The 26,957-nt window shown below is 46.9% G+C and overlaps 1 protein-coding gene across 14 annotated transcripts in view; it reads right to left on the bottom strand.

Annotated features, from left to right (window-relative positions):
• MAPT (microtubule associated protein tau) overlaps nucleotides 1-26,957 on the bottom strand; it is a 222,976-nt gene that overhangs the window by 44,412 nt on the left and 151,607 nt on the right. For 13 of the 14 annotated variants that reach the window (XM_068263569.1, XM_068263579.1, XM_068263581.1 and 10 more), the window contains exons 4-5: nucleotides 19,660-19,725; nucleotides 5,285-6,052 (exon numbers count right to left, since the gene is read on the bottom strand). In XM_068263569.1, coding sequence (XP_068119670.1) covers nucleotides 5,285-6,052; nucleotides 19,660-19,725 — 834 coding nt within the window. The remainder of the gene's footprint in view (nucleotides 1-5,284; nucleotides 6,053-19,659; nucleotides 19,726-26,957) is intronic. The other variant, XM_068263582.1, reaches the window with a different exon arrangement.

The raw sequence follows: 26,957 nt of genomic DNA, 5'->3' as shown, positions 1-26,957 counted from the left end.
AAGCAGTGACAATTTCAGGGGTGATATCACATCCTCTGTGGGTACAGCTCGGTTTTCGATTGGTCACTGCCTCCATGGTGAACAATGAGAAGGAAGCAGACTGGTAAGCAGAGCCGGCCTTTGGGGGTGGCAAGTGGGGCAATCGCCCCAGGCCCCGCGCCTGAGGAGGCCCCGCACCCTCTGCAGTGCTGGGGAGAGCGGGCATAGTTGTTAAAACTCACGTGTCTTTGATGCTCACAGCCACCATCTATTTCCTCTCCCAGCATCTATGCATTGGTAACAGCGCCCCCTGGGATGACGTGACCGCATGTCACCACAGGGGGGCACCGTTACCAATACACAGATGCTGGGAGAGGAACTAGATGGTAGCTGTGAGCATCGGTGAAGACACGTGAGTTTTAACAACTATGCCCGCTCTCCCCAGCACTGCAGCCACCTTATCTAACCTGTACTGCAGGGCACCTACCTATCTAATCTATACTGCAGGGCATCTACCTATATAATCTATACTGCAGGGCATCTACCTATATAATCTATACTGCAGGGCACCTACCTATATAATCTATACTGCAGGGCATCTACCTATATAATCTATACTGCAGGGCATCTACCTATATAATCTATACTGCAGGGCACCTACCTATATAATCTATACTGCAGGGCATCTACCTATATAATCTATACTGCAGGCACCTACCTATATAATCTATACTGCGGGGCACCTACCTATCTAACCTATACTGCAGGCTGGCACCTATATAATCTATACTGCAGGGCACCTACCTATCTAACCTATACTGGAGGCACCTACCTATCTAACCTGTACATTGTGTGCTTCCACAACGTGTATCCATAGCATATGTCTCTAGGCCCCGCATATGACACTCGCCCCAGGCCCCGTGTACTCTAAGGCCACCTCTGCTGGTAAGCTTATAATGCCCCCTACCCACAATCCCTTGCATTGTTGCAAAATACCATGTTAAGCATCATATAAAGCTCAGAAAAAAAGTTACATTGTCTCCAATATGACTGAACCACTACGCCTGACACGGCTACTTAACTGTTCACCCCCTACTGCAAATTACAAGAGGGCTGGTGATTGGCATTGTGTACCATCAGAGATTACCAACAATATGCAACCAATACCAGCAGTACCAGTGTGCCCCAGTTAACAGATCACTGATCATCTCCATGCACCCCCCCCCACACACACACACACACACACACCTCCCAGAAGAAGCTATATAGGCCATTGTCTTTCTGTCAGAAGGTATAGCTGCTTTCACTTCTATATAATAATCATATTTGTTGTTTTTTTTTCAATAGGAAAATTAAAATGATTCATGCCAAGGACCCCAAAGCTCATTAACGTGGTCATTGAGTGACTGTGTGTCAAGTGGGCGGAACCAAAAAACAAATACATACCTGGGCATAACTGTACATACAAATATTCATATGTAATATTTCATAATTATAGGATTAAAAAAAGTTACATTATTCTTATACTTAATAAAAAGACACTTTACATTCCCTTTAAGTAACGAAAAGAAAGATGTCAGTTTGCCATAAGTACTATAAGGCGTAAGAACATGCTATAAGGACTGTTATTATACAGCTGCTCCCAGCCTCTGGTCAGTAGTGAAGCTTGCAAACATTCCAGCATGCAAATCATTGTTAGTCAGGAGGTTCTGTGCCAAAGTCAAACACCTGCCGCTAATCCAAAACCGCCAATCAAATCTACTCTACTTATATAGGTCCCTCATAACATCCTTATGCTAACGCTACATCTGATCTTCTGATAGATATATAAGCAATGCAGCATCATGTTTTGTCAGATACAAGAAAAGAAGGAGGAAAAAAGAGGCAAAACCGTGTGTGTGTGTGTGTTGTGGTGTGGTGTGTATGGTGAGTGTGTGTATGTGGTGTATGTATGTGTGTGTGTGTATGTGGTGTGTGTGTGTATGGTGTGTGTGTGGTGTATGTGAGGTGTGTGTGTATGGTGTGTGTGTGTGTAGTGTGTGTGTGTGGTGTGTGTGTGTCTGTGGTGTGTGTGTGTGTATGTGTGGTTTGTATGTGTGGTGTCGGTGTATGGTGTGTGTGTGTGTGTGTGTGTGTAGTGTGTGTGTCTGTGTGGTGTGTGTGTATGGTGTGTGTGTGTGTATGGTGTGTGTGGTGTGTGTGTATATGTGTATGTGTGGTGTGTGTGTGTGTTTGTGTGGTGTGTGTGTGTGTGTAGTGTGTGTGTGTGTGTGTGTGTGTGTGTATGTGTGGTGTGTATGTGTGGTGTGTGTGTGTGGTGTGTGTGTGGTGTGTATGTATATGTGTGTGGTGTATGTGTGTGTGTATGTGTGGTGTGTGTGTGTGGTGTGTGTGTGTGTGTGTGGTGTGTATGTATATGTGTGTGGTGTATGTGTGTGTGTATGTGGTGTGTGTGTGTGTGGTGTATGTGTGGCGTGTATGTGTGGTGTATGAAGTGTGTGTGGTGTATGTGTGGCGTGTGTGTATGGTGTATGTGTGGCGTGTGTGTGTGACGTGTGTGTGGCGTGTGTGTATGTATATGTGTGTGGTGTATGTGTGTGGTGTATGTGTGTGTATGTGGTGTGTGTGGCGTGTGTGTGTGTGGTGTATGTGTGGCGCGTGTGTGTGTGACATGTGTGTGTGTGACGTGTGTGTGTGTGTGGTGTGTGGCGTGTGTATGTGGTGTGTATGGTGTGTGTGTGTGTGTGTGTATGGTGTGTGTGTATGGTGTGTGTGTGTGTGTGTGTGTGTATGTGTGGTGTGTGTGTGTGTGTATGTGTGGTGTGTGTGTTAACACTCAGGAATGAGACTGTGCAGATAACTGAAACACCACCAACTCAAAATGTACATCAAAAAGAAGACTTTAATGCCCAATTTCAGTCATTTTCCCTATCCCGTACCACAACAGATGAGGGGCATACACCATCTTCAACATACGCACTCTGCAATAATCCCCAACATCACAAAGCTCCCTTCCTAAAGAAGCTAACAGACGAATGGGGGGGGGGGGGGTGGCTGTACAGTCTTTCACTCTCTCAAACAGCATAAAGTGAAATGAGGCGAGTAAAGGTGCACAGCAATTAAAGAAATCCTGATAGTGCAATCTTCGTGTACTTGCGTAACATGAGGAATACCTCAAGTATATGTTTGCAGTACATGTGCTCCATTCAACATTCTACTATACAGAATTGTTCATGGTCACTTTGACAGTATTCACAGTTGCTATTTAAAGGGAAACCGAGGTGAGAGGGATATGCAGGCTGCCATATTTATATTTTATTTAAAGAGAACCCGAGGCAGGTATTTGAAATCTTAAGAGACCACAGAGACATGTCCTGTGTATATTAACATGCCTCTGGGTCTCCCTATTACCGCCTCTAGTCCCTCCCGGGGTCTCCTGCGCCCCCCTGTAAAAATCACCAGGCTAGCGACAGTCTCCTTTTTCGTTAGCCGTCTATTTACCTTCTGTATGTCATTCAATGTGCGCTCCCCCACCTCTGTCCCCGCCTCCAGCGAGCTTCCTCCAATTGGAAGCTAAGCCGCGACCCAGGAAGTACCTCCCAGGTCATGGCTTAGCTTCCGATGGCTTAAGCTCACAGGAGGCGGGCAGAGGCGGGGGAGCGCACACTGAATGACATACAGAAGGTAAATAGACGGCTAGCGACAAGGAGACTGTCGCTAGCCGGGCGCTTTTTACAGGGGAGCACAGGAGACCCTGGGTTTCCAGGGTTTTGACTCAGACACTACTTATGCCAGAAGATCAACAGGGATGCCAGGCAACTGGCATTGTTTATAAGGAAATAAATATGGCAGCCTCCATATCCTCCTCACCGGGGTTCCCTTTAACACATATATACCTATTCAAAAAACGAAAAATCTTTAGTGTCCACTCTTCTGAAAGTCTATAGGGAAATTTTGTTGCAGTCATGCACGACCACCCATTAACAAAGCCACCAGAATAAACCGCTTACAGCCACTAACTGCAAACCATGCACAACTATATTGTAAGACTCCACATAGAAGAAAAGAATTCCAGTACTTTTATTAAACACCAAACCACAATGGCTGGAAGTTTCAGTGAGGCCGTGACTATGTTGTAAGCCTGTCTCTGCATGACTTGCTAATTACCAAAGAATATATATCGGGCAGCCAGACCGAGCGGAAGATCAGTATAAATACCAGAACGCTTGCTGGCATCATTAACATTAAGCTGATCTGTATTTGTAGATTATACCAGGGCTATTTTGTCTATCTATCCCATCAGCCTGTATTTATATGCCTTATGTTTACAAGGAGTGGAATGTTTACTTTCCATTCCGCTAGGATGCAAGCGGCCCTAAATACAGTTTAGAAGCAGCGGCCCCCAAACAGGACACGCTTAACTGGTGACATCATGGCAGATGTCAAGAATTAACCCCTTCTATGGATCTGACTGCAGGGCTAGGAAGTTAAATATATGGACAAGTCTGTATGGGCAATTCCAGAAAGCTTGTTAACTTAAAAATGTAATAATATATATTGCAAAACAAAGATAATTCCAAATCCATTGATACTAAATCGGTTGACTAGAAGCTGTTCCACTTTGGTCAAGGGAACCATCCAATCATAGTTTAGGAGGACCAAGGAGAAGAGCTCTACATGCAAGTTCTGAGGCTCCGCCCATGTCATAGATTTATGCCAATGGTTCACAGATAACTGAATACAGATACAAATTATTCACAGCACCTAGAACCAGCAGCCAATCAGAACACAGGCTCATCACCGAAAATTCAAACACATTTTCACTTTCTTGTTTTTTATGATTCGGAATGTCTTCACAGCAGACCAGGTTTCAAGCAAAGAGGGTTTCAGAATTCGTACACCAAGCGTTTCACTCATCAAGTGAAGAGGGCACCAATTTATAGTTAAAGAGAGAAAAATCAAACACTATGGAGTCGAAGAAAATCTAGTAAGTTTTTCTTTAAGGGATTTAAAGCCAAATGTCTAAGTGCCTCTCAGTGTTAGATGAGCGTATGTGGATGTCCGCAGCGGACAGACATGCAGTGAGGTGAGGGTGGGGATGAACATGCAAGCATGTCATGCTCTGGGTGACGTTAAACCAACCAATGGGAGCCACACTGGGATTAAGTGGTGAGGAAAGGATAAGATAGGGATGTTTGCAATTCTGGTGCATCCTTCAAGCAAGTTAGGAAAGCGGAAGGCAGCCCTGAAAGGTTGGAGAAGGCTTTCTTAGGCCATCCATATTAGAAGACAACTGGAAACACACCTTTAAGTACAGGAACTCGACTGACAGGTATTCCAGAGCCATGTAGAGGTAACCGTTTTCTAGGGGTTGTCACAGACTCGACAGCAACAGGAGAAGGCTGCTCTGCAATCTCTTCATCTGGTGTGTATCCAGTTTCACATGGTTCCACTTTCATTTCCCCATCTATGGTCTTGTTCGGATCAATCTCCACCTGGTAGACAGACACAGATGGCCGAGTACGAGGGAGTAATAACTGGTCTTCTCCTGCAAAGTGGTCAGATGACATGTCAGCATTTTGCTCCTCAGCTTCATCCTCCTGCTTATTGCTAACCTCCGTAAAAACAGAACCATCAACCATTTTAGGACTTTCTTCCAGAAAACTCTCAGCCACAAGACCGTTTGTGTGAGGATTTCGTTCAAGAGGAGACTCTTCCCCAATATCCCTTGTGGGCGTAATGTCCTGCTCCAGCTCTCCACCTTCATCACTGTGCCCTTCCCATGAGATGTGGTTGCCCTCATAACCATCTTGGTCACACTCTTTGCCATTTACTTCCTTGGATAAGTCATGGAATTTATCATGCTTTTCAGAAGGTTCTGTAATCTCGCTATTTACACCTGTCCAGCCTGGACTGATGTCTTCGAAGGTGTCTCCAGGAGCAACACAAAAGTCTTCAGGGTGCGCTTCCTTTTGTGGCAGATCAGAAGATTCTGAAATGTCCAGCGCTTCCTGCTGCAAATCTGATTCTGAAGGGCTCCTGGCAGGTTCCTTGGTCTCTGTCCCTTCAGTGGCTGCCAAAGGTTTTGGGTTTGGATAAAAGTGGCAAAATTTGATGGAACAAAATAAAAAATGTAATGAATGTGGATTAATGATACGGGTAACAAGGTAACAACTTCTAACACAGGCTGGATAGATGATCATGGGGCCAGATAGTCTATGCCCATTTAAAAAAGTAGGTCTGCAGCCTAACTTTTTAGCGCATTATACATTGTCGTCAATGAAAGCTTACGTTTCCTGGCCCCATAAAAGTTTTTGTTGGCCATAAACATTTGTCTAATGGGCTTCTGAACTCTCTAAATTTTTTTCCACCTTATTGTATCAAGTTCTAAGAAAGACAAAGGATTAACTTTATATTATTTGTAAAAACTACATTACCTAATAAAACCAGGACCTCTACTGGACACTTATGCTTTATGGGCTAAAGTCTAAGTGCACTCATTAAAGGGTCTTAATGTTGTGTCCTGATCAATAATGTAGCACACTTGATTTATTGATTTTAGGACAATTTTAGGATACTGACATGTCATCCCCTTAAAATAAGTGGTCATTCTGTGCCTATAATGACAGCAAACTAACTACAATTCACAAGGATCTAAAAATCTTTTAGACACTGAATCAAAAAAAAAAAAAAAAAAGTATGAAAGAAAAGAGTCTCATATTTTTATTTTCAGTTTCATACCTTTTTTTCTACAACATTGCATCATTCTCTAATATTTGAAGCTTACAAACCACACTCTGTATTTTAAACTATGAAGCAGAGCTAATGAGACCTTTAAACTTCCATGCAATAAAACCTTATCTGAAGTTGTCTTTCACCGTTTCTTTGATGTGTAAGTGCTGACAGAAAACAGCTCTGTAGCTGACCCAAGTTGGGTCGAATGGCTCAGAGAAGCTCTTTTGCATATTGCATAGATAACAACTGAAGTTTCTTAACTCTTCCTGTACTGGAAACAATATGAGACTCATATTTGCTATGAATGTTCGATTTCTTAGCTGTACTACACATACAATTATCTCATAAGTTTATTATCACTTTAGATTCCCTTTAAAGAAAACCTGTAACAACAAAAAGTTCCCCGGGTGGTACTCACCTCAGTAGGGGGAAGCCTCCGGATCCCACTCCTCGGTCCTACGGCGGTCTTGCTCTGGCCCTCCGAACAGCGGGGATGTAAATATTTACCTTCCCGGCTCCAGCGCAGGCGCAGTATCGGCTCTCCGCTCGGAGATAGGCGGAAGTAGCCGATCGCTGTCGGGCCGCTCTACTGCGCAAGTCTCCTGCACCTGCGTAGTAGAGCGGACCCGACAGAGATCGGCTATTTCCGCCTATCTCCGCGCTGAGAGCCGCAACAGCGCCCCCGCTGAAGCCAGGAAAGGTAAATAAATTCAGCTTGTCAGGCTTGTCAAGCGTGGATTACCGGAGACTTCGGGGGAGCCGGCGCTGGATTGCCTGCAGCTACAGGGGAGGGGGAAGCCTCATTGGGACCCTTAGGCTTCCACCTCCCGAGGTGAGTACCCCCCAGGGGACATTTTTTTTGTTACAGGTTCTCTTTAAAACTGCAAATGCAGGTATTGATAATGCTTGATTGATAATAGATAGGTTTTAAGACAGGTGCAAAGCTGAAGCTCTCTTGTGGAAGTTCAACCTACTATTGTTTTGTCAGCATAATCATGTTCTGTGATAGGATATACTCCCTTCAAGGGAAACCTGTAGTAAAAAGGACGATGGCAGCTTCCATCTGTATTTCTTTTTCACCTTTTTTTTGTTTTTTTTTAACTACCAGCTACCTGGCTATGATGATTTTTTTGGGCTTTAGCAGATAATAAAACACGCATTTGGAAGAAACCTACAATCTGTGTCAAATCTGAATCAGCAGATGGACCAACACAAAAGCCAGATCAGTAGCATAGACCGAAGGAAGCCACAAATGTTACCGTATATATTCCTAGGCCACTGTGTAAAAATCAGACTCACTCATTATACATAGAAAGAAAAGCCATATAGCATTATTTTTTTCAGCAAATTATGTATGAAAATACTGGAGATAACAGACAACATTGCATATTACATGCGTGCATAATTTTTTTTTCTTTACATTCACCCAAAATTACTCTTTAACTCTTCAGTAGAGTTCTCACATTTGAGATAAGTGCGTGGCTTTTGACCTCAGTTGGCAGAACTTGTTGTGCTGTAAATTCTTGGAATTCTTTCATCTCTCTCTACTAGCAGAAAATATAGAAACTGAAGGCAGAAGTCCTCTGTTATTGTCTCACACTGCCCTCTAGTGACAAGTGGCCATACATACAGATTACAACAGTACGAATTAGAAACAGGAAAATATAACAAATAAGAAATAAAAAAATGTGCTAAAATAAATTGGCACTTGCAAGCCTCTAAATAAATTGGCTGCTAAAGAGTTAAGCAGTAGGGCCAGTTTTTAAAGGATACCCGAAGTGACATGTGACATGATGAGATAGACATGGGTATGTACAGTACCTAGCACACAAATAACTAGGCTGTGTTCCTTTTTTTTATTTCTCTACTTTAAAGAGTTAAAAATCAAGTATGTAATTGGCTGATTCAGTCCTGACTCAGACAGGAAGTGACTACAGTGTGACCCTCACTGATAAGAAATCCCCCTTCCTATCTCTTTCTTGCTCTCGGAAGCCATTTTCTGCTAGGAAAGTGTTTTATAGGTTGAATTTATCAGTGAGGGTCACACTGTAGTCACTTCCTGTCTTAGTCAGGACTGAGTCAGCCACTTACATACCTGATATTTAACTCTTTCAGAAAGAGAAAGAAAAAATGGAACACAGTATTATTTGTGTGCTAGGCACTGTACATACACAGGTCTATCTCATCATGTCACACGTCACTTCGGGTATCCTTTAATTATTGTAAACCCGGATATGTTCAAGTTATCTCTCTCAGTCAATAACAACTCATTACAAATCCTCTCACTAGTGAAATGACTGTACAGTGGATCTGTGATTAATGACTCCACGGCTCTTGACGTGGTTCTAACACAAAGATTATGTGTGTACATAGCTACGCTCACACTGATCCCCTAATCTGTTCGGCTGCTATTATGGCTCCTTTTAGAAGGCTCCCTGAGGAACTTGTAAGCCATTTGGCTCTGCAGACCACTGGCATCGCTGTACAACGGAGGTCCGCTCTCAGTATAAACTGGATTAAGAAGGCATCATTGAGGCTCCATGGCTTGATAAAGAAATCCTCAGTCACAATCCCGCGTCCAGATGAAGATGCAGTGATGCTTAACTTCATATATAGCCAGCCTAAATCAGTTCCAGACCTTACATTAGCTGAAGACCTGCAGTGTTCTTCCACTGGCTGATGTTCCAGCAAACTAAAGGATAGAAAAGAGAGCTCCAGAGCTGGGCAGGGCTAAGCGACCAGAGCACATGACCTGGATGGGCGAAAGGTGACCCCAGACAGCCCGATAGGTCAGCTTGGGTCAAAGGTGTCAAACAAAGGCGGGCAGGAATCTGCTAGCCTTTGATATGGTCAGGACAGACAAAGGGACTTCCTTTCAACCCAAGGGACCAGCAGAGCAGCACTGCAAGGTTCTCGGACAGGCAAACACGCACGCATCCTCCCACTAAGGACACAGTAAGGACTTTTGCTATAGTTTTGGGGGGGCCTGGACGTGGCCAGCCATGGAGGCAGCAGCATTGGCAGAACTTTTGGAGAGAGTTAAGAGGCAGGCCGCAGCAGGAGGAATGGGGTGGATAGAGGGACAGATGGGGTACTTGGATTTGCAGGAGGGCCGTGCCCCCGGCTTACCTCAGTCCAGAAGTCGGAAGGCCCCCTCCAGATTCAGCCCATCAGGTTCCCCAGCGAGGCAGGGGGCTCCAGGGTCCAGGAAGACTCCCAGTCCGGGCATCCACAAGGGCCCACACAGCCTCCCCCCCTCAAAACCCCCCTCCCGCACCTCCCGCGGCAGCCCGGTGCCTGCCTGCACCATCCCTGAGCAAGCCCGAGGCAAGTCCTCCTCCAGATCCAACCCCCCCTGGCCCTACCACGAGAGGCCAGAAAAGTAAATACATGCCCCAGAAAAAGGCCGCTGTCGGCACTTCCTCTAAGCCCCGGGACAAGTCGGGGCAATGTACAGGCCTCCCGGAACCTCCCTGCTCCGCCCGCCGGCTTTCCCCGCCGGCTACTTCTGGAGCGGGCAGGGCCAAGAAGAAGAAGAAGGGCGCATCCGCGGCTTCCGCCCATCTCCAGAGCGGGCTCCGGCAAAATGGCGTCGACCTGGAAGTCCTCAGGGTCGACCCGGAAGTGACGCCACTGGACCTCCCGGCGGACGCAGCCATTCCCCTGGAACAATGCCAAAACAGCGCACGCGCACTCTGCTCGGGGGACGCGGATTGCCATCCGCGTCCACCCCCTATAAGCGCATGCGCCCATCACCCCGGGGACGCGCAGGGTCACCCGCGACCATCCTCTACCAGCGCGCCCCCTTCTGGCGACTTCCCGATCCTCACCCCCCTCACCCCCATACCGCATTCCCACGCCAGGGACCACCTGGGAGACACACAGGGGGACCTTCCGGGGTATGCCCGCAACCCCCCAGCACCCCTCCTGCCCCCACACGCAGCCATCACCCTTCCTCCACCCACTCTCCTCTTCCCCTCTATTCATTACCTCGCCAGGGATCAGCCGGGAGGCCCGCAGGGGGTCACCCCAGAGTGGGCCTGCGCCCCCCAAGCACCCCTCCCGCCCCCACCCGCATCCAATACCCTGCTGCCACCCCCACAGCTACGCCAAGCACCAGCGGCAGGCCCTCTGCCCCCCCTGGCCCCCACGCCTGCCATCCCCCCACCCTGGCCCGCTCAGCCCGAGGCCCCTGTCCCCGGGGATATCCCAGCACGCATCCGGCCCAAGAAACACACCTCCAAGGGGAGAGGCGGGAGGGACAAGGACCAACAACAGAAGAAAAGCCGGGGGAAAGAAATCAAAAACGGAGGGACAGAACATTCCCGGAGGGGCAGAAAAAACAAGACAGCTACGGCAGGCTCCGACAGGGGCCGTGCTCACAAGGAGACACGCACCAATAATACAACGGCAAGCAGGTCGCAGATGGCAGGCTCCCATGGGAGCAGTGCTCAAAAGCAGCGAGGGAAGCATGACGCCGGGGAGGCTCCGGCGCAGAGCAGAGGCAACACACAGGGGAGAACGATGGCTCTCGGATGTGTGGAAGGGGTGGCGGCACTCCTACTACCGCAGACGCACCAGGCTATGGAGCAAGGCACCGGACACCCCCTGGAGCAAGATGCTCGGGGTAGAGGGTCACCAGGAACAGGATCAGTGGCGCCTATGGCGGCAGACTCAGGTGAGGAGATCACCACTGGAGAGGAGACTGACGAAGAATGTTTAGTAGATGATTATTGCATGGGGGGGGGAAGGGGGCCAACAGGGGTACTTAACAAAAAATTCCCAATCGGCCTTTACGGCTAATAATGCACCACCCAACCCCTTATGGTCAGCTCAGATGAGTCTGTTACAAAACATGAGGGAAATGATAGCGGGGATGCAGAGCAGGCAAGGAGAAGCTGCTAGCGGGGTACCGGACAGGGATCTCGAGAGCTGCAGGGGCTCAAGCCCCGCTAGCTCAAGCACCAACGCGGCCTCATGCGCAAGCGGACAAAAGCGCGCGCGCAAGCAGAAGCCCGCGGACAGGAGCCGTAGTTGCTCAAGCGCCAGCAGCACCAGCGCAGACAGGACCTCGCGCGCAAGGGATAAAAAACGGCCGCGTAGAGGTCAGGTGGCAGACGCAGCGAAGAGAAACACCTATGTGGTATACGAAGGTCCTCTAGGTACTCACTTAAAAAAGAAACTAAAGAAAAAAGTGTGGAAACGGGAATATTTTGACATTTTCTCACTCCTTTCCCTGGACCGTTTCCCACTCGAGAAATGGGAAAGGGGCAAAGAACATCGTAGGAGCAAGGACAAGTTTAGAAGGAGGGTCAGACTAATACCTAGAACCTTTATGAATTGGTTGCAGGCATTCGTCACATTGGGGAGCATAATCGGGGAAAAGACGCCGGAATTATGCTCCTCCCTCTTCTGCTACCTAGACAGCATAATAGATGCATATCGCACTTATGGGGGGACAGCATGGCTAAAGTACGATGAGCAATATCGCCAGCGCATGGCGGTCTGGCCCTCATTAGGGTGGGACCAAAAAGACCTCCCCCTATGGACACGTCTTTTCACAGATCCTAAATCGACCTCGTCGGGGTCGGCTGGATCACAGGGGGGATGCGGTTACAGCGTGCTGCGAGGTAACCAACCCCCCTTTTCAGGGGCAGCCGGCGGTCCCCAAGCAGGGTCGCCGGCATTGCGTAAGAACGGGGCGTGCTGGCTTTACAACAATGGCGCATGCAAATGGGGCACTAGCTGCCGCTACAAGCACGAATGCTCCGCCTGCGGCGGCCTTAACCATACGTGGGAGAAGTGCTACAAAAGGCTCCGAACAGGGCAAAAATCTCACGAGCAGGCTGGCAAAGGGGAGGTCACCGGTGAGCATCGCAGGGATGCAGCCATGGCTAGATAAATACCCCAACAGGGAGGATGCAGACCTGCTAATACACGGTTTCACTCACGGCTTTCGAATACCTTCACGGACCACTTCACCAACGACGCACTGCAAAAACCTAAAATCAGCCCTCCAGTTCCCGCACATAGTGCAACAAAAGATAGACAAAGAGGTAGAATTGGGAAGAATGGTTGGACCTTTCATAACTCCCCCCATCCCCAACCTTCACATTTCGCCACTAGGGGTCGTGCCAAAGAGGGAACCGGGCAAATTCCGCATGATCCACCACCTCTCCCACCCAAAGGGGGAGTCGGTGAATGATGGGATAAGCGCGGAACTGTCGGCAGTGACTTACACGAGATTCGACCAGGCTACAGCCTTAGTCAAGGACATGGGAAGAGGGGCACTCATGGCAAAGGTAGATATCGAATCGGCCTTCCGGTTACTGCCGGTTCACCAGGATAGTCTTCACTTGTTGGGATGCCAATGGGGCGGGGGGTACTACATAGACTGCTGCCTCCCTATGGGGTGTGCTATATCTTGCGCTTATTTTGAGGCCTTTAGCTCCTTCTTGGAGTGGGTAGTGCGAAAGAGATCCAGCCTAAGGGGCTTGGTGCACTATCTGGATGATTTCTTGTGCGTGGGCCCGGCTAAGTCAGAGGACTGCGCATTAATGTTGACAACATTACAGGATTCCTTTCAGGAGTTTGGGGTGCCCCTAGCGCCAGAAAAGACTGAGGGCCCCACCGAGGTGATTCGGTTCCTGGGAATCGAGATCGACTCAGGGGCAATGGAATACAGGCTCCCACAGGACAAGTTGTCAGACTTAAGAGGGGAGGTAGCAAGGGCAATAGCGGCTAAGAAAATAACTCTAAGGGCACTGCAGTCGTTGTTGGGGAAGCTGAACTTTGCATGTAACGTTATGCCGATGGGCAGGATTTTCTGCAGGAGACTGGCCTTTATGACAGCGGGGGTCACGAACCCACAACACCATGTTAGGATCAAGGCGGAGGGGAAGGAGGATCTAAGGGTGTGGGAACACTTCCTACAGGATTACAATGGGAGAACGCTGTGGTTGGAGAAGCAGGTGGGCAGCGAGCAGTTGCAGCTGTTTACTGACGCATCCGGTAGTATCGGGTTTGGGGCATACTTCCAAGGACAGTGGAGCCATGGCCGGTGGCCACCGGCTTGGCGCAGGTCCCCTCTGATAAGAAACTTGGCCCTACTAGAATTCTTTCCGCTGGTAGTCGCTGCCGAAGTATGGGGCCCAGCGCTGGCTAATAAAGACGTGGTTTTCAATACCGACAATATGGCGGTGGTAGCGGTGGTGAATAAGCTGACATCCACCTCAGGGCCGGTGGTCAACCTAGTCAGGCACTTTGTATTGCAATGCCTAAGGCACAACATTAAATTTAGAGCCGTCCACCTGCCGGGAATATCTAACGGTATAGCTGATGCTTTATCTCGTTTTCAGCTGGAACGTTTCCGGGAGCTGGCTCCGCAATCGCATGCCCTACCGGTACAGGTACCACAACACCTTTGGGACATCATCTCGCCATAATGGCAGGCTGGGTCAGGCAATCACTAGCGGAGAGCACCTGGAGGGCATATTCCCGGGTATGGAGGCAGTGGGCGGATTTCCAGGCCAGCTCAGGGACAGCTCATGCAGGTTGGGGAACAGACAGGGAATGCCTCCTCGCATTTTTGGGTGAAATGTTCCAGAGAGGCTGCTCGCCGGCAACGGTAGACCGGGGCATGGCGGCGCTAGCCTTCATGTTCAAGCTCAAAGGGGGTGGAGATATAACGAAAGACTTCCTTTTCAGGCAGGCAATAAAAGGTTTTCGCAGGGGCCCAAAAGCTACGGACAAGAGACGTCCCATTACTCTCCCACTACTCAGGGATATTATGGTAGGCATGGGTAATGTTTGTCGGGACGAGCATGAGAGGAAGTTGTTCAGCCTAGCCTTCTCAATAGCCTTCCACGGGGCCCTACGCCTGGGGGAATTGGTTAGCCAGCGTAAAAAGGACCGGGGAGGGTTGCAGGTCACACAAGTTTCCATGGGAAAAGAGGCCCTGTTCATCCACATACCAAAATCCAAGACAGATCAGAGGGGAAAAGGGGCGACATTGACGTTGAGGGTAAGGCCTGGATGCCCCACGTGCCCTCTCGGGCTCTTTACGCAATTTATGAGGGAACACCCAACGGGGGGAGGGCCACTGCTACAGCACAAAGATGGATCAGCCCTTTCCCGTTATCAATTTGTTGCAGTACTTAAGCGCTGCTTGACTTATGTCGGTTGCAGGTCAGAGGAATACGGGTCACATTCATTCCGCATTGGGGCCGCCACAGAAGGGGCGGCAAGGGGCTTGAGTGATCAGAGGCTTCGCAAATTGGGCAGATGGAAATCAGGGAGGTTCAAGCTTTACATCCGCCCCCACTTGGTAGAACAATACTAGGGCAAGGGGGGGGGGGGGGCCCTAAGGGGAGGGAGGTCGACATACAAGATATATCGATAAAAAAAAAATAAATAAATAAATTCTAAATGTGCCAATTATTACCTTCACAGATACACCCAAGCCCAGATGCAAAGTATGGATAGTGGGGCACTCCTACGTGGTATGGGCAGAACGACGGGCAACTCAGCGCAGCGGGGGAAGGAACTTGAGCATGAGTACAGAAGACGCAGAGGTGCACTGGTTTGGGTACCCGGGCCTTACGCTAGAGAGACTAAAATCCAAGTTCGCCCGGCTGACACGGCTTTGGGGTCCCCCTGATGTGCTAATGCTGCATATAGGAGGGAATGACCTGGGCTGGCTTTCAACTTACGACCTAATGACGGACTTAAAATACTTCATGGTTAGAGTTAGGGATCTCTGCCCCGGGGTGGTGGTGGTCTGGTCGGAAATGATACCCAGAATGCGGTGGCGCCCTCTGGTCCCATACGCAAAAATTAACCGAGCCCGTTGGAAGATAAACAAAGCCATTGCCAAATTTGTATGCAAAAGAGGGGGATTGTCAGTTTGACACAAACTACTGGAAAAGGACTCTTCTTTCTTCAGGCACGATGGCGTCCATCTTAATGATGTCGGGAACGAGGCGTTCCTGTTTGGGCTGAGGGAGGCTGCGGAGGCCGCCCTCAGCGTGTGGCGGGGCATTCGGGGTTGAGGCGCAACTCCCAGAATGCGGTGGCGGGTCCTTTGTAAGGCCGACTTGGAGGCATAATCACAATAAGGACGTAATAAAGTTACCCGCAGAGCTGAGATGGAACATGGCTTGCGGCTACTTTGGTGATGGCGGCCTTGGCAGGGGACTCTGCAACGAAATGATTGTGGTTGCCGAAAGAAGAGGAAAAGGAAATCTGGTTACGGGAAATAGTGATTGTTTGTTGAGAAAATTGATTATTGTATACTAACATGTTTTTTAGGATTGGAATGTAACCAGAAATTAATGTTAATAAAAGCTGTGGCCTTGGTATTCCAAATAATTGTCACAGCCTGGTGTTTTCAGGGGAAGGGGAACCTATGGGGCTTATCCAGGTCAAGAGAGCTCCAGAGCTGGGCAGGGCTAAGCGACCAGAGCACATGACCTGGATGGGCGAAAGGTGACCCCAGACATCCCGATAGGTCAGCTTGGGTCAAAGGTGTCAAACAAAGGCGGGCAGGAATCTGCTAGCCTTTGATATGGTCAGGACAGACAAAGGGACTTCCTTTCAACCCAAGGGACCAGCAGAGCAGCACCCACCCTCCCACCCGTCAGAAACAACAGGGGTAGGGGACATGGGGTAGGCGAGGTATCTATTCTGTCACAGCATGGCGGGTCCTTTGTAAGGCCGACTTGGAGGCATAATCACAATAAGGACGTAATAAAGTTACCCGCAGAGCTGAGATGGAACATGGCTTGCGGCTACTTTGGTGATGGCGGCCTTGGCAGGGGACTCTGCAACGAAATGATTGTGGTTGCCGAAAGAAGAGGAAAAGGAAATCTGGTTACGGGAAATAGTGATTGTTTGTTGAGAAAATTGATTATTGCATACTAACATGTTTTTTAGGATTGGAATGTAACCAGAAATTAATGTTAATAAAAGCTGTGGCCTTGGTATTCCAAATAATTGTCACAGCCTGGTGTTTTCAGGGGAAGGGGAACCTATGGGGCTTATCCAGGTCATGGCCATCTGTGCTACAATCAACAACCAATTAGAAACCACGTTATCTGTCACCTAACTCAACAGTAGAGATGGTAAATGGAAAGTTTTCTTTTCTGGCTTGCAAACAGATTGCTTTGAAAACTATGTGCAGCTTGAAATTAGGCCAAAGGCACTCCCTGCTGATTTGAGCTGGACCAATTGAAAGCGGTGTACAATTTGCATGTCTCTTTGCGCTGTTCTAACACAAAGATTTACCTTTGCGTGTACATATTCATATGGGCAGCACAGTGACGTAGTAATCTTGCCTTGCAGGGCTAGGTCCCTGGTTCAAATCCCAACCAGGGCACTATCTGCATGTAGTTTGTATATTCTCCCCAGGTCAGTGTGGGTTTCCTCCTGGCACTCCGGTTTCCTCCACGTCCCAAAAACATAGATCCATTTATTGGCTTTTCCTAAATTGGCCTTAGTCTACGATACATAGACTGCACGATATAGACATGTGACTATGGGAGGGATTAGATTGTGAGGGACAGTTCAGTGACAAGAAAATATACTCTGTACAGTGCTGTGGAAGATTTTGCAGAATTTTGCAAGAAAAAGCACGCTTGTTTATTGTGCCCAGGTTCCACAAGATACCGACAATTGTTTTGGGGTCCCCCTTTATCAAGGCATGAGGGTAACACCTTGATAAAGGGAATGCTATGCAGGCTGGAAGGCAATAGCTGAAACAAGGCAGAAACACTGGAGATTGGGGGGACAGGGCGCTTTGAGCGCTTGATTTCAGAGGTCTCCATGGAGGCCGGTCATAGTGGCATGTTGTGTAACTATGGTGAGGGGATATTGGGAAGATTGTGTTGCTGGGGGATGTGGCAGGAAAAAAAAACCGAAACAACTGCTTCACTGCTAATACTGCTAATTTATCAAAAGGCACATTTTTTAGCAACAAATACAATTTTTATATAAGTAGATGTTTTTTGTATTGCTGCTGAGAGATGTGCTTTAAACTCGCAGTGTTCCCCAACCCTGTCCTCAAGGCCCACCAACATGTGCATGTTTTGTGGTAATCCACAGAGGTAGTTAATCAGCTCTGCTGAGACACTAATTACCCCACCTGTGCATGTTTGTGGTTTCCTGCAAAACATGTACTGTTGTTGGGCCTTGAGGACAGGGTTGGGGAGCTCTGCTTTAAAAGAGGACTAAACTTATACAATGTATTTGCTTTTGTTTACATTCAGCACTGCAGCTCTATTTGGAATGGTTGCTCTACCTTACAACAGAGGCACTTTGCTTCCTACTCACCAGCACCACCTAATGCTCGGAGGAAGCAACAGCAGCTGTACATAAACAAGAATCTTGGCTTTTCATCCCGCACTTTGATTGGCTCAATAGGCTGCCTGTGAAGTTTCTGTCAAGTGACAGGCAGCCTATTGGGCCAAAGTGCAGGGATAATGTCCTTTAAAGTGACTGGACCCGCAGGGGCTCAGGGCAGGATGAGTGGAGCTCTCGTCATTGCCAATTAGCAGGCATAAGTTTAAAGCACTCGCTATGCTACTCTGATAAGGCACATTAACTCTGATAAGACATGTTAACTCTGATAAGGCATGTTAACTCTGATAAGGCACACTATTTGTTATAGTGAATCAACCCCTATATGTCATTTTAATTTTTTATACGATCCGATTTTTTATTCCGATTAAAAATGTTTTATATATGTATAAAAAAAACAAGAGGCCTCACTGCGATCCTTCAGTTCTTTTCTGCGATATTTGCAATAAAATCTTTGTGTGTGTAAAGTAATACAGAAGGATGTGTAAAGGAGGACAGCACACAGCAGTTCACCAACTAGGGAACAATGCATTGACTTAGGCTGGGTTCGCATACGACATAGCGTGAAATGCTGCATTTTATGTCATGTTTTATGTTAATGTTGTGTGCGTTTTTGTGCATTTTTACTGCGTTTTTGGTGGTTTGCGATGCGTTTTGCAATTAGCATATACAAAACGCATAGGCGTTTTCCATGCGTTTTTATATTTTCATTTATGCAAATCCCTTGGAAGACAACAGGAAGCGAAAATACAATTAAAAAATATACATATTTTGTAAAAAACGCATAGAAAAATGCATACCATTGCACTCCCATTGAATTTATATGCGTTTTTTTCCTGCGGCCCATAGACTTTCATTAGCGGCAAAAATGCAGCGTTTTCTGAAACACTAGCGTTTCTGCTATGTGTGCATCCAGCCTTAATGGTGCAAGTCCTACGTTTTTTTTTCGTATTGCTCTTCGTTCCTGAAAATAAGCTCATTATTCCAGTTTATGCGCAGCAGATGCGGAGGGAGCTTATATATTTGCACACCATTCTTCCTGAATAAGAAGACATCCCTGGAGGTTCTCAGAAGAAGAGAAGAGCAAGAGTTAAAGGGACTCCGAGCACCTCTCATGGTCACGCCTTTAAGCCAGACGACTTCCAACAAAGTCATGCTATGACCCCTCTGGAGGAGCCTCTTGCAATGGCCATGCGTGTCACTTCCTCTTCCTGCTTCATTCAGTGATGCACTTCTCTAACAGAGAAGACAGGGGTGACCAGGAAGTTATAACATAGCCAAGATGGCTGCCGCGATTTTTAAATTGTAATCGAACGAAAACTATTTGGTGTAGAACGGCGATTCAGGCATCAGATGAAAGAGGAGAGAACAAGCTACAGAAAGGTATGCATCTTTTAAGTACTTTGCAGTACTGGTCAGAATCTTAAAGGCATACCCATGAGAGGTGCTCGGAGTCCCTTTAAAAGCTCGTATCTCTACAAAGAAAAAATGAACTACAAAAAAGCTCTGCTACACAGAATAAGCCTGGAGTCCACTTCCGGTGTCATCCCCCTTTTAGCCGCTGTGTAACAAACAAGTAAGTGATTGTACCTTTTTCTGCATCCCCTGCAGCCTGGTCCTCCTGGCTAGGGGTGTCACCAACACCAGTTTCCTGTGCTGAAGGACAAAGACAACATCAGGTGAATGGTTTGTAAATCAGGTCAGGCTCAGTCCAGGAGCTGTTATAACGGCCACACACTAGATTAGTCCAGCCCAAGCATTAGCAACAGGTTTCAAGCAAGAAAAAGAACATAGCCACCTTAGTCCTACCTACTCCTACCACTTCTAACAGGCAGAAGTCTAAAAAGTGCCAATACCTATAGACCTGCCATGTGATGTAGTGCAGGTAGAGTGTGATGGGATTGGTGTATGTGAGAACAGAGGTGTACTTTAAATGGAACCTAAACTGAAAGGGTTATGGATGTTTCCTTTTAAACAATACCAGTTGCCTGGCAGTCCTGCTGGTCTCTTTGGTTGCAGCAGTAGCTGAATCACACACCTGAAATAAGCATGCAGCTAATCCAGTCTGACTTCAGTCAGAGCACCTGATCTGCATGCTTGTTCAGGCCTAGTGCACACCAAAACCGCTAGCAGATCCGCAATACACTAGCGGTTTTGGGAGCTGATTTCAGAGCGATTCTAGGTATGTTTAGAGAGGTTTTCTAAACATACCTAGCGGTTTTGGGTGCGTTTTTGTGTAGCAGATTACACATATTGTTACAGTAAAAGCTGTTACTGAACAGCTTCTGTAACAAAAATGCCTGGCAAACCGCTCTGAAGTAGCGTTTTTTTCAGAGCGGTTTGCGTTTTTCCTATACTTTACATTGAAGACGAAACGCTTCCGAAATCCGCAAACGCGCAGCAGGAGGCGCGTTTGTGGCTTGGCAAAAACCTCAAACCGCCGGTGTGCACCATCCCATTGCAATACATTAGCCAAGCGTTTTTCCAGGCGGATGCGGCCGGCGGATCGCTCCAAAAACCGCTCATTTTATGTGTGTGGTATGCATTGTATATGTCTAAAGCTATATTCTCATGCATCTTGTATAGGCTTTGTCTGTACTTGTACACTGAGCTCCTTACATTTGATGATTCTAGGCACTACAATTGGCCTGAGGAAGTGGGCTCAGACCCACAAAACATGTTGCCAGTGCTTAATAAATTTCATGTTTATACAGTATGAAGTGGTCTTTATTGAGGAAAGCCATTTTAAGTTTTTTTTTTAATGTAGTTTTATTAATCTCTGAGCACCTCTTCCCTTTGTGCTTTTCACCCTCCTTTTTTGAGGGGCAATGTTGGTCTCATGTGGCCGAGCCACACCTGGTACCAGTTATTTCCTCAAGAGTGCGACAGCATCCTGTTTACTCTGGATACTTTAGTGGAGTCGAGTTTGTGCATTTCCACCTACTTCCAGTGGTTGGCTGCCCCGCATGCATCCTACCTTTGTGAGCCCTTTTCCTGTATCACATTACTTCAACTTGTGACATAATAATTGATTACGCTATTTGGGCTCCCGTTGTGACTGTGCTTCCCTTTAAAGGTGTCAAGCCACCCTTTTTTTCCTTGAATCTGTGGTGTGTTGCTATTACTATGACAATGTGGATAATTTCACTGACTTCGCCAGTTTTATGGAAATGGATGTGAAATCAGTACTTTAAAAAGTGCTGGTGCACTTCTACTTAAGTGTGATTAAAATGGGTTTCTAATCAATATTGCAATATAACCCATAGTCAGAATACACAGGTTGGCTGTGCAAACAGCCCATCCTTGGTGTCTACTGATTCAATTCTGCACAGGGGGTTAAGGAATGTAGCGGGACAATAATTCACTGTTTTTAAGAAGCAAAAATTTTAAGTAGGAATGAACATCCACTGCGATTGCTTTATTGTAGTTATAAGCAGAGACTAAAAGCTAACACTGGACATACTAGGGGTGACACATTTTAGGACATTTTAACCACTCTTAAAGTGATTCTGAAGTCTTGTTTTAACTGCTTTTCTCATATAATCCTCTTCAGCATGAATGCCCTAGTAAAATTGCTGCATCTCTGCAGCAGATGACTGATTTATTACTGAGAAAACGACCTGCAAAGTTTCACGACTTTGCAGGTTGCAGATCGTGCTGCCCTGGAGAGGCAGAGCTTTGAGCCGTAGCTCTGCCTCTCCGCAATCAATCTACCCGGATCTCCGCCTCCTCCCTCTTGGTGAAAGAAGACTGAGGGGGCGGGGGAGAGGCGGCGATCAGCAGAGATTGACTGAGGAAGAGGCAGAGCTACAGCTCAAAGCTCGGCCTCCTCAAGGAAGTAACGCCCTGCGAGCCTGTGAGCTTTGCAGGGCTAATTCTCTAATAAATCATTCATCTGCCGCGGGGATGAAGCAATTCAAGTGGGGCAATCATGCTAAAGAGGATTTTATAAAAAAAAAAAATAGGTAAAAAAAAGAGACTTCAGAGTCTCTTTAAGTATACTATCACTGTGGTATGGGAGTTGGGGCTAACAGTAAATACAGTGGGGAAGAAGTGGGCACATCTGTACGATTTTAATGTGTCTGTGAAGAAATTATCACTTGACATAAGTGGTTTATGGAAGTAAACCAGATGTTATGTTTTTCTTCTTCATATGCTTAACGTCTATTGTACAGGCCTGTAACAGGCATTATGTAACAATGGTGCTTTCCAGGTATCCTGGAAAGAGAGACTAAAAAAAGACCAAGTGATACAATGACTCTCTTTTCTACAAATAGTCCGGTAGTGAAGCACCAGCCTTGGTGAGCAACTACTGTACTTCAAGGATCAGCAGATCCAGGGGCCACACCCCCAGCACCGACATTTCACTCTTTGGCGGATGCTGAAAAGTTAAAGTGTATCTGCAATGACAAGTCTTTTGTGTAGATGAAGTCCTACTTAAAGTCATTGGGAACCGGCAGTAAAAAAAAGCCAGATACCAACCTATAGAGAGGGAATGCTCTGAGTCCTATTGAGCCTTCCCGTACCTCTCCCGGTGCCCCCCGTGCAGCGCTGTTCCCGGGAGCAGTATTTAACTAATTTAGTCAAATACAGCTCGCTCCGCTGCCGAAGGAGGCTTCGGAAAGTCTTCGGGAGCCTGAGTGCTCCTGAAGACAGGCAGCTCCCGAAGACAGGCAAGCTTAAACACCTTCTCTAGCGCACTCGCATCATCGAGCCGCTTGTCTTCAGGAGAACTTGGCTTTTAAAACCGTCTGAAGTCCCCCGCGGCAGGGGATTCAAACTGCGGATCCTACACTGCACCGAGGGGACCGGGAGAGGAGAGGGAAAATTCATCAGGACCCAGAGCCTTCCTTCTCCATAGGTAAGTATCTGGCTTTTTTTAAGTCATGACTCCCAATGACTTTAAAAAGGATTACCAAGTTCCTAGAAAAATTCTCATTGCCGTCGGATAATGATGACATCATTCTAGCCCCCAATGCATAACACTAGCATCAAGGATTACAAGGATTATGGTAGAGGGTGCATAGACTACCCATTCGGCACTGGAGGACACTTCACAGGATCTCAATGCTAGGTGGCTGGTGTCAGTATGTAGTTCTACTGGCCTCCATGTGACACTGGACAGAGTAAATTCACGTATACTAGTTAGTATTGTCGTGCTACAGCAGGCAGCATGGACAATGGATTTCTTAAACAATATCAACAAGAAAAGACGGACATATCTTTATTCATCTTTACACATATATGCGTACAATATCTTTTTTATAGGAATTTCACTTAAAGGATACCTGAAGTGACATGATGAGATAGACATGGGTATGTACAGTGCCTAGCACACAAATAACTATGCTGTGTTCCTTTTTTTCCTTTCTCTGTCTGAAAGAGTTAAATACCAGGTATGTAAATGGATGACTCATTCCTGACTCAGACGGGAAGTGACTACAGTGTGACCCTCACTGATAAGACATTCCCCCTTTTACCTTTTTCTTGCTCTCAGAAGCCCCTTTCTGCTAGGAAAGTGTTTTATAATTGGAATTTCTTATCAGTGAGGGTCACACTGTAGTCACTTTCTGTCAGGACTGAGTCAGCCACTTACATACCTGATATTTAACTCTTTCAGGCAAAGAAAGAAAAAAAACACTGCATAGTTATTTGTGTGCTAGGCATTGTACATACACATGTCTATCTCATGTCACATGTCACTTCAGGTATCCTTTAAATAGAACACATTGGATTTGCATGTCTGATTACATTAAAAGCCTATTGCTGGCAGCCCATATAAGCCTACCGAGACCTTTCCTGTTTACTATACTGTTGCCTGATCCAAAAGCTACCCAAGATGTATCCCGGCAACCATGTGGGACGCACGTATGGTCGGAGGACGGAGCCTGGAGCCAGCGGCGGACATGGACAGGTAATGTATAGTGCACTGGGCACCTGGGGGCACATTGAACATTAGAAGGGGGCAGCGTCAACGGTTTCATCACTCATCTCGATATCGCTCACCGTTAACCGACTAACCACGTCGGCCCGACATCCTGTGGCATGTCCGTTCGACACCTTTAATGGGATGTGGCCTCACAATGGCTGTGATTAGACACTTATCCTTCTCATGTACCTGTAGATGTGAATAGTCCACACTGCTGGCATGAAATACTCACTATACACTTACCTGAAGAGGTGATTTAAATAACGTTGAAATACATTATGAAAGAAATGTGCATTATGTGCAGAGTTCCACTTTAACTCTTCAGCATCCACTGAAATAGCTGTTCTGGACAGATTGACCCACAGGATAGAAATATAACATTATGTCTGCATACCTCAGATTCTTTGGTGCTGTACTTAGCTGCGGTTATTCTGGTGATACAGCCCGATCCCATGATCAGAGCTCAGCAAGCACAGAAATAAAGGCCTATCGCAGTACTAGAACCAGCACTGGAGCCAGCCGCACAGGGAATAGAGAGGAGACTGACAGGCTGAAGGAGGAATCAGCAGAACAGGAGAGAAGCCAAACTCAGAAAGAGGAGAGAGCATAAAACTGCCATGCATTGTGTGTCGGGAGAAGCGGCACCCATCCGGGTCCAAAGAGAACCAGCATAAAATAAAACAGTGGCCAGGCCAAATAGTGACAGAAGAGGGCAAAGTGAAGCAATTCAGGGGTGCAAGGAAAGAAGACAAAGGATCAAGTGGATTGGATCGTCTCTATTTGTTAAAGGATACTCGAAGTGACATGTGACATGGTGAGATAGGCGTGTGTATGTACAGTGCCAAGCACACTAATAACTATGTTGTGTTCCTTTTTTTCTTTCTCTGTCTGAAAGAGTTAAATATTAGGTATGCAAGTGGCTGATTCAGTCCTGACTCAGACAGGAAGTGACTACAGTGTGACCCTCACTGATAAGAAATTGCAACTATAAAACACTTTCCTAGCAGAAAATGGCTTCTGAGAGCAAGAAAGAGATAAAAAGAGGAATTTCTTATCAGTGAGGGTCACACTGTAGTCACTTCCTGCCTGAGTCAGGACTGACCTGTCTGGTCAGCCACTTACATACCTGATATTTAACTCTTTCAGGCAGAGAAAGAAAAAAAGGAACACAGCATAGTTATGTGTGTGCTAGGCACTGTACATACCCATGTCTATCTCATCATGTCACATGTCACTTCGGGTATCCTTTAAAGTGTACCCAAGGTGAGAGGGATATGGAGGCTGACATACTGATTTCCTTTTAAGCAATACCAGCTGCCTGGCAGTCCCGTTCATCTTCTGGCATCAGTTAGGTCTGAATCTCACACCTGAAACAAGCATGCAGCTAATCCAGTCAAACTTGAGTCAGAGCACCTGATCTGCATGCTTGTTCAGGGTCTATGGCTAAAAGTATTAGAGACACAGGATTAGTGGGACAGCCAGGCAACTTTCATTGTTTAAATGAAAAAAATATGGCAGCTTCCATATCACTTTCACCTCAGGTTCCATTTAAAGCGGAACTCCAGTCATGAACCTCTCTAGCGTTAGGATTACATCGGGATTTTAGGGTCTAAAAGATTTTAGGGAAAAAATCCTACCGTTGGATAGATCTGTGGCAGTCCCTGCACTTACTACCCTCCCTTGAGTCCAGCATTGCAGTTCTCTTTCGGCCACCGGGTTGTGCTCTACCCCCATTGTGAGATCGCCGTCTGACGTCATGACAACAGACGTCGATCTCACCACACCACCACCGAGGACCAGAAGAAGAATGGCTGGCAGCATATCATCCCGATTTCCGTTCCAAGCCCAACTCAGGGTTACCGCTAAGGAGGTTAAACAAAATGGGTATAAATACAGCCCATAAATAGTCTGTGCACTTACCGTATATTTAAAAGGAAAACAAATATCCCCTGATGACAACGCCGAAACTTAGTTGGGATTCGGAGAAGAGGGCAATTATATACTTCCAATTATTGTATATTTGCACTTAGCACGTTATGTGCACTATTGTTGACAGAGCCGGGACAAGGTCCTTCAGCACCCAAAGCTGAGACAGCAAAGTGCGCCTCTCCATCCCTCCCACGTCAGTCTTCACACACTGATTGCTATTAGACTAATAGGTGCCCCAGAGCCCCCAACCTCCCCAACACCTTAATCTCTAGTTATCTGGCTTGCAGTCACTGTCATGTATCCCCTTTTCTTATTTCTTTCTGCTTCACACACAATAGGGGAATGACAGCTGAATGAGTTGTGCGCCCCCTCCTACACTGCGCCCTGAGGCTGGAGCCTCTCCAGCCTCTGCCTCGGCCCCGCCCTGATTGTTGAAGATAGCTTATGTCGATGGTTCCTGTGATTATAACAACCCCAGGTTCATCTACAAGACAAAAGGAGTCCAGGAGCCCAATGGTGCAGAATAGTGTTAGATTCAGGAAAGCAAATTGCTAAGGATATACTGTATATACTCACAGTCCTTGCAAATCCTTGCAACCACCGTCAGAGCAGGCGGGAAATTAACCGTCTCCACTCGGTTTCTCAGGTCGGTGACAGGAACTGGGCGGTCGCACTCTGGAAGTTCTTTAGGACAACTAAAAACTATCACCTCTAAAGAGGTATGACAAGACACTTAAAACAAGGGTGGAGGCGCCCAATGCATATAAGATAGGCTAATAAGCTATTCATCTTATAAACAGAGAGGGAATTTGACCTCTCTTGAAGAATTTGGACCAGTTTATTGAAAAAAGGTCTTTTAGTCAAGCACATACAATTGACCTATTATTGACTAATGTTGGAGGCTTGTTTATGCATCCTGTTTGCAAGGCCCCACGATACGAGTACTAGTTTCTGGACCTGTTAGGTTAGTTCTGCTTTACAATCAGAAATGTAGAGATTTGCGGTCGGCAGATTATACAGATGTGGCTCA

The sequence above is a fragment of the Hyperolius riggenbachi genome, chromosome 12, assembly GCF_040937935.1.
Source record: "Hyperolius riggenbachi isolate aHypRig1 chromosome 12, aHypRig1.pri, whole genome shotgun sequence".
NCBI classification, from domain to species: domain Eukaryota; kingdom Metazoa; phylum Chordata; class Amphibia; order Anura; family Hyperoliidae; genus Hyperolius; species Hyperolius riggenbachi.
This window is presented reverse-complemented; position numbering and strand designations above follow the sequence as displayed.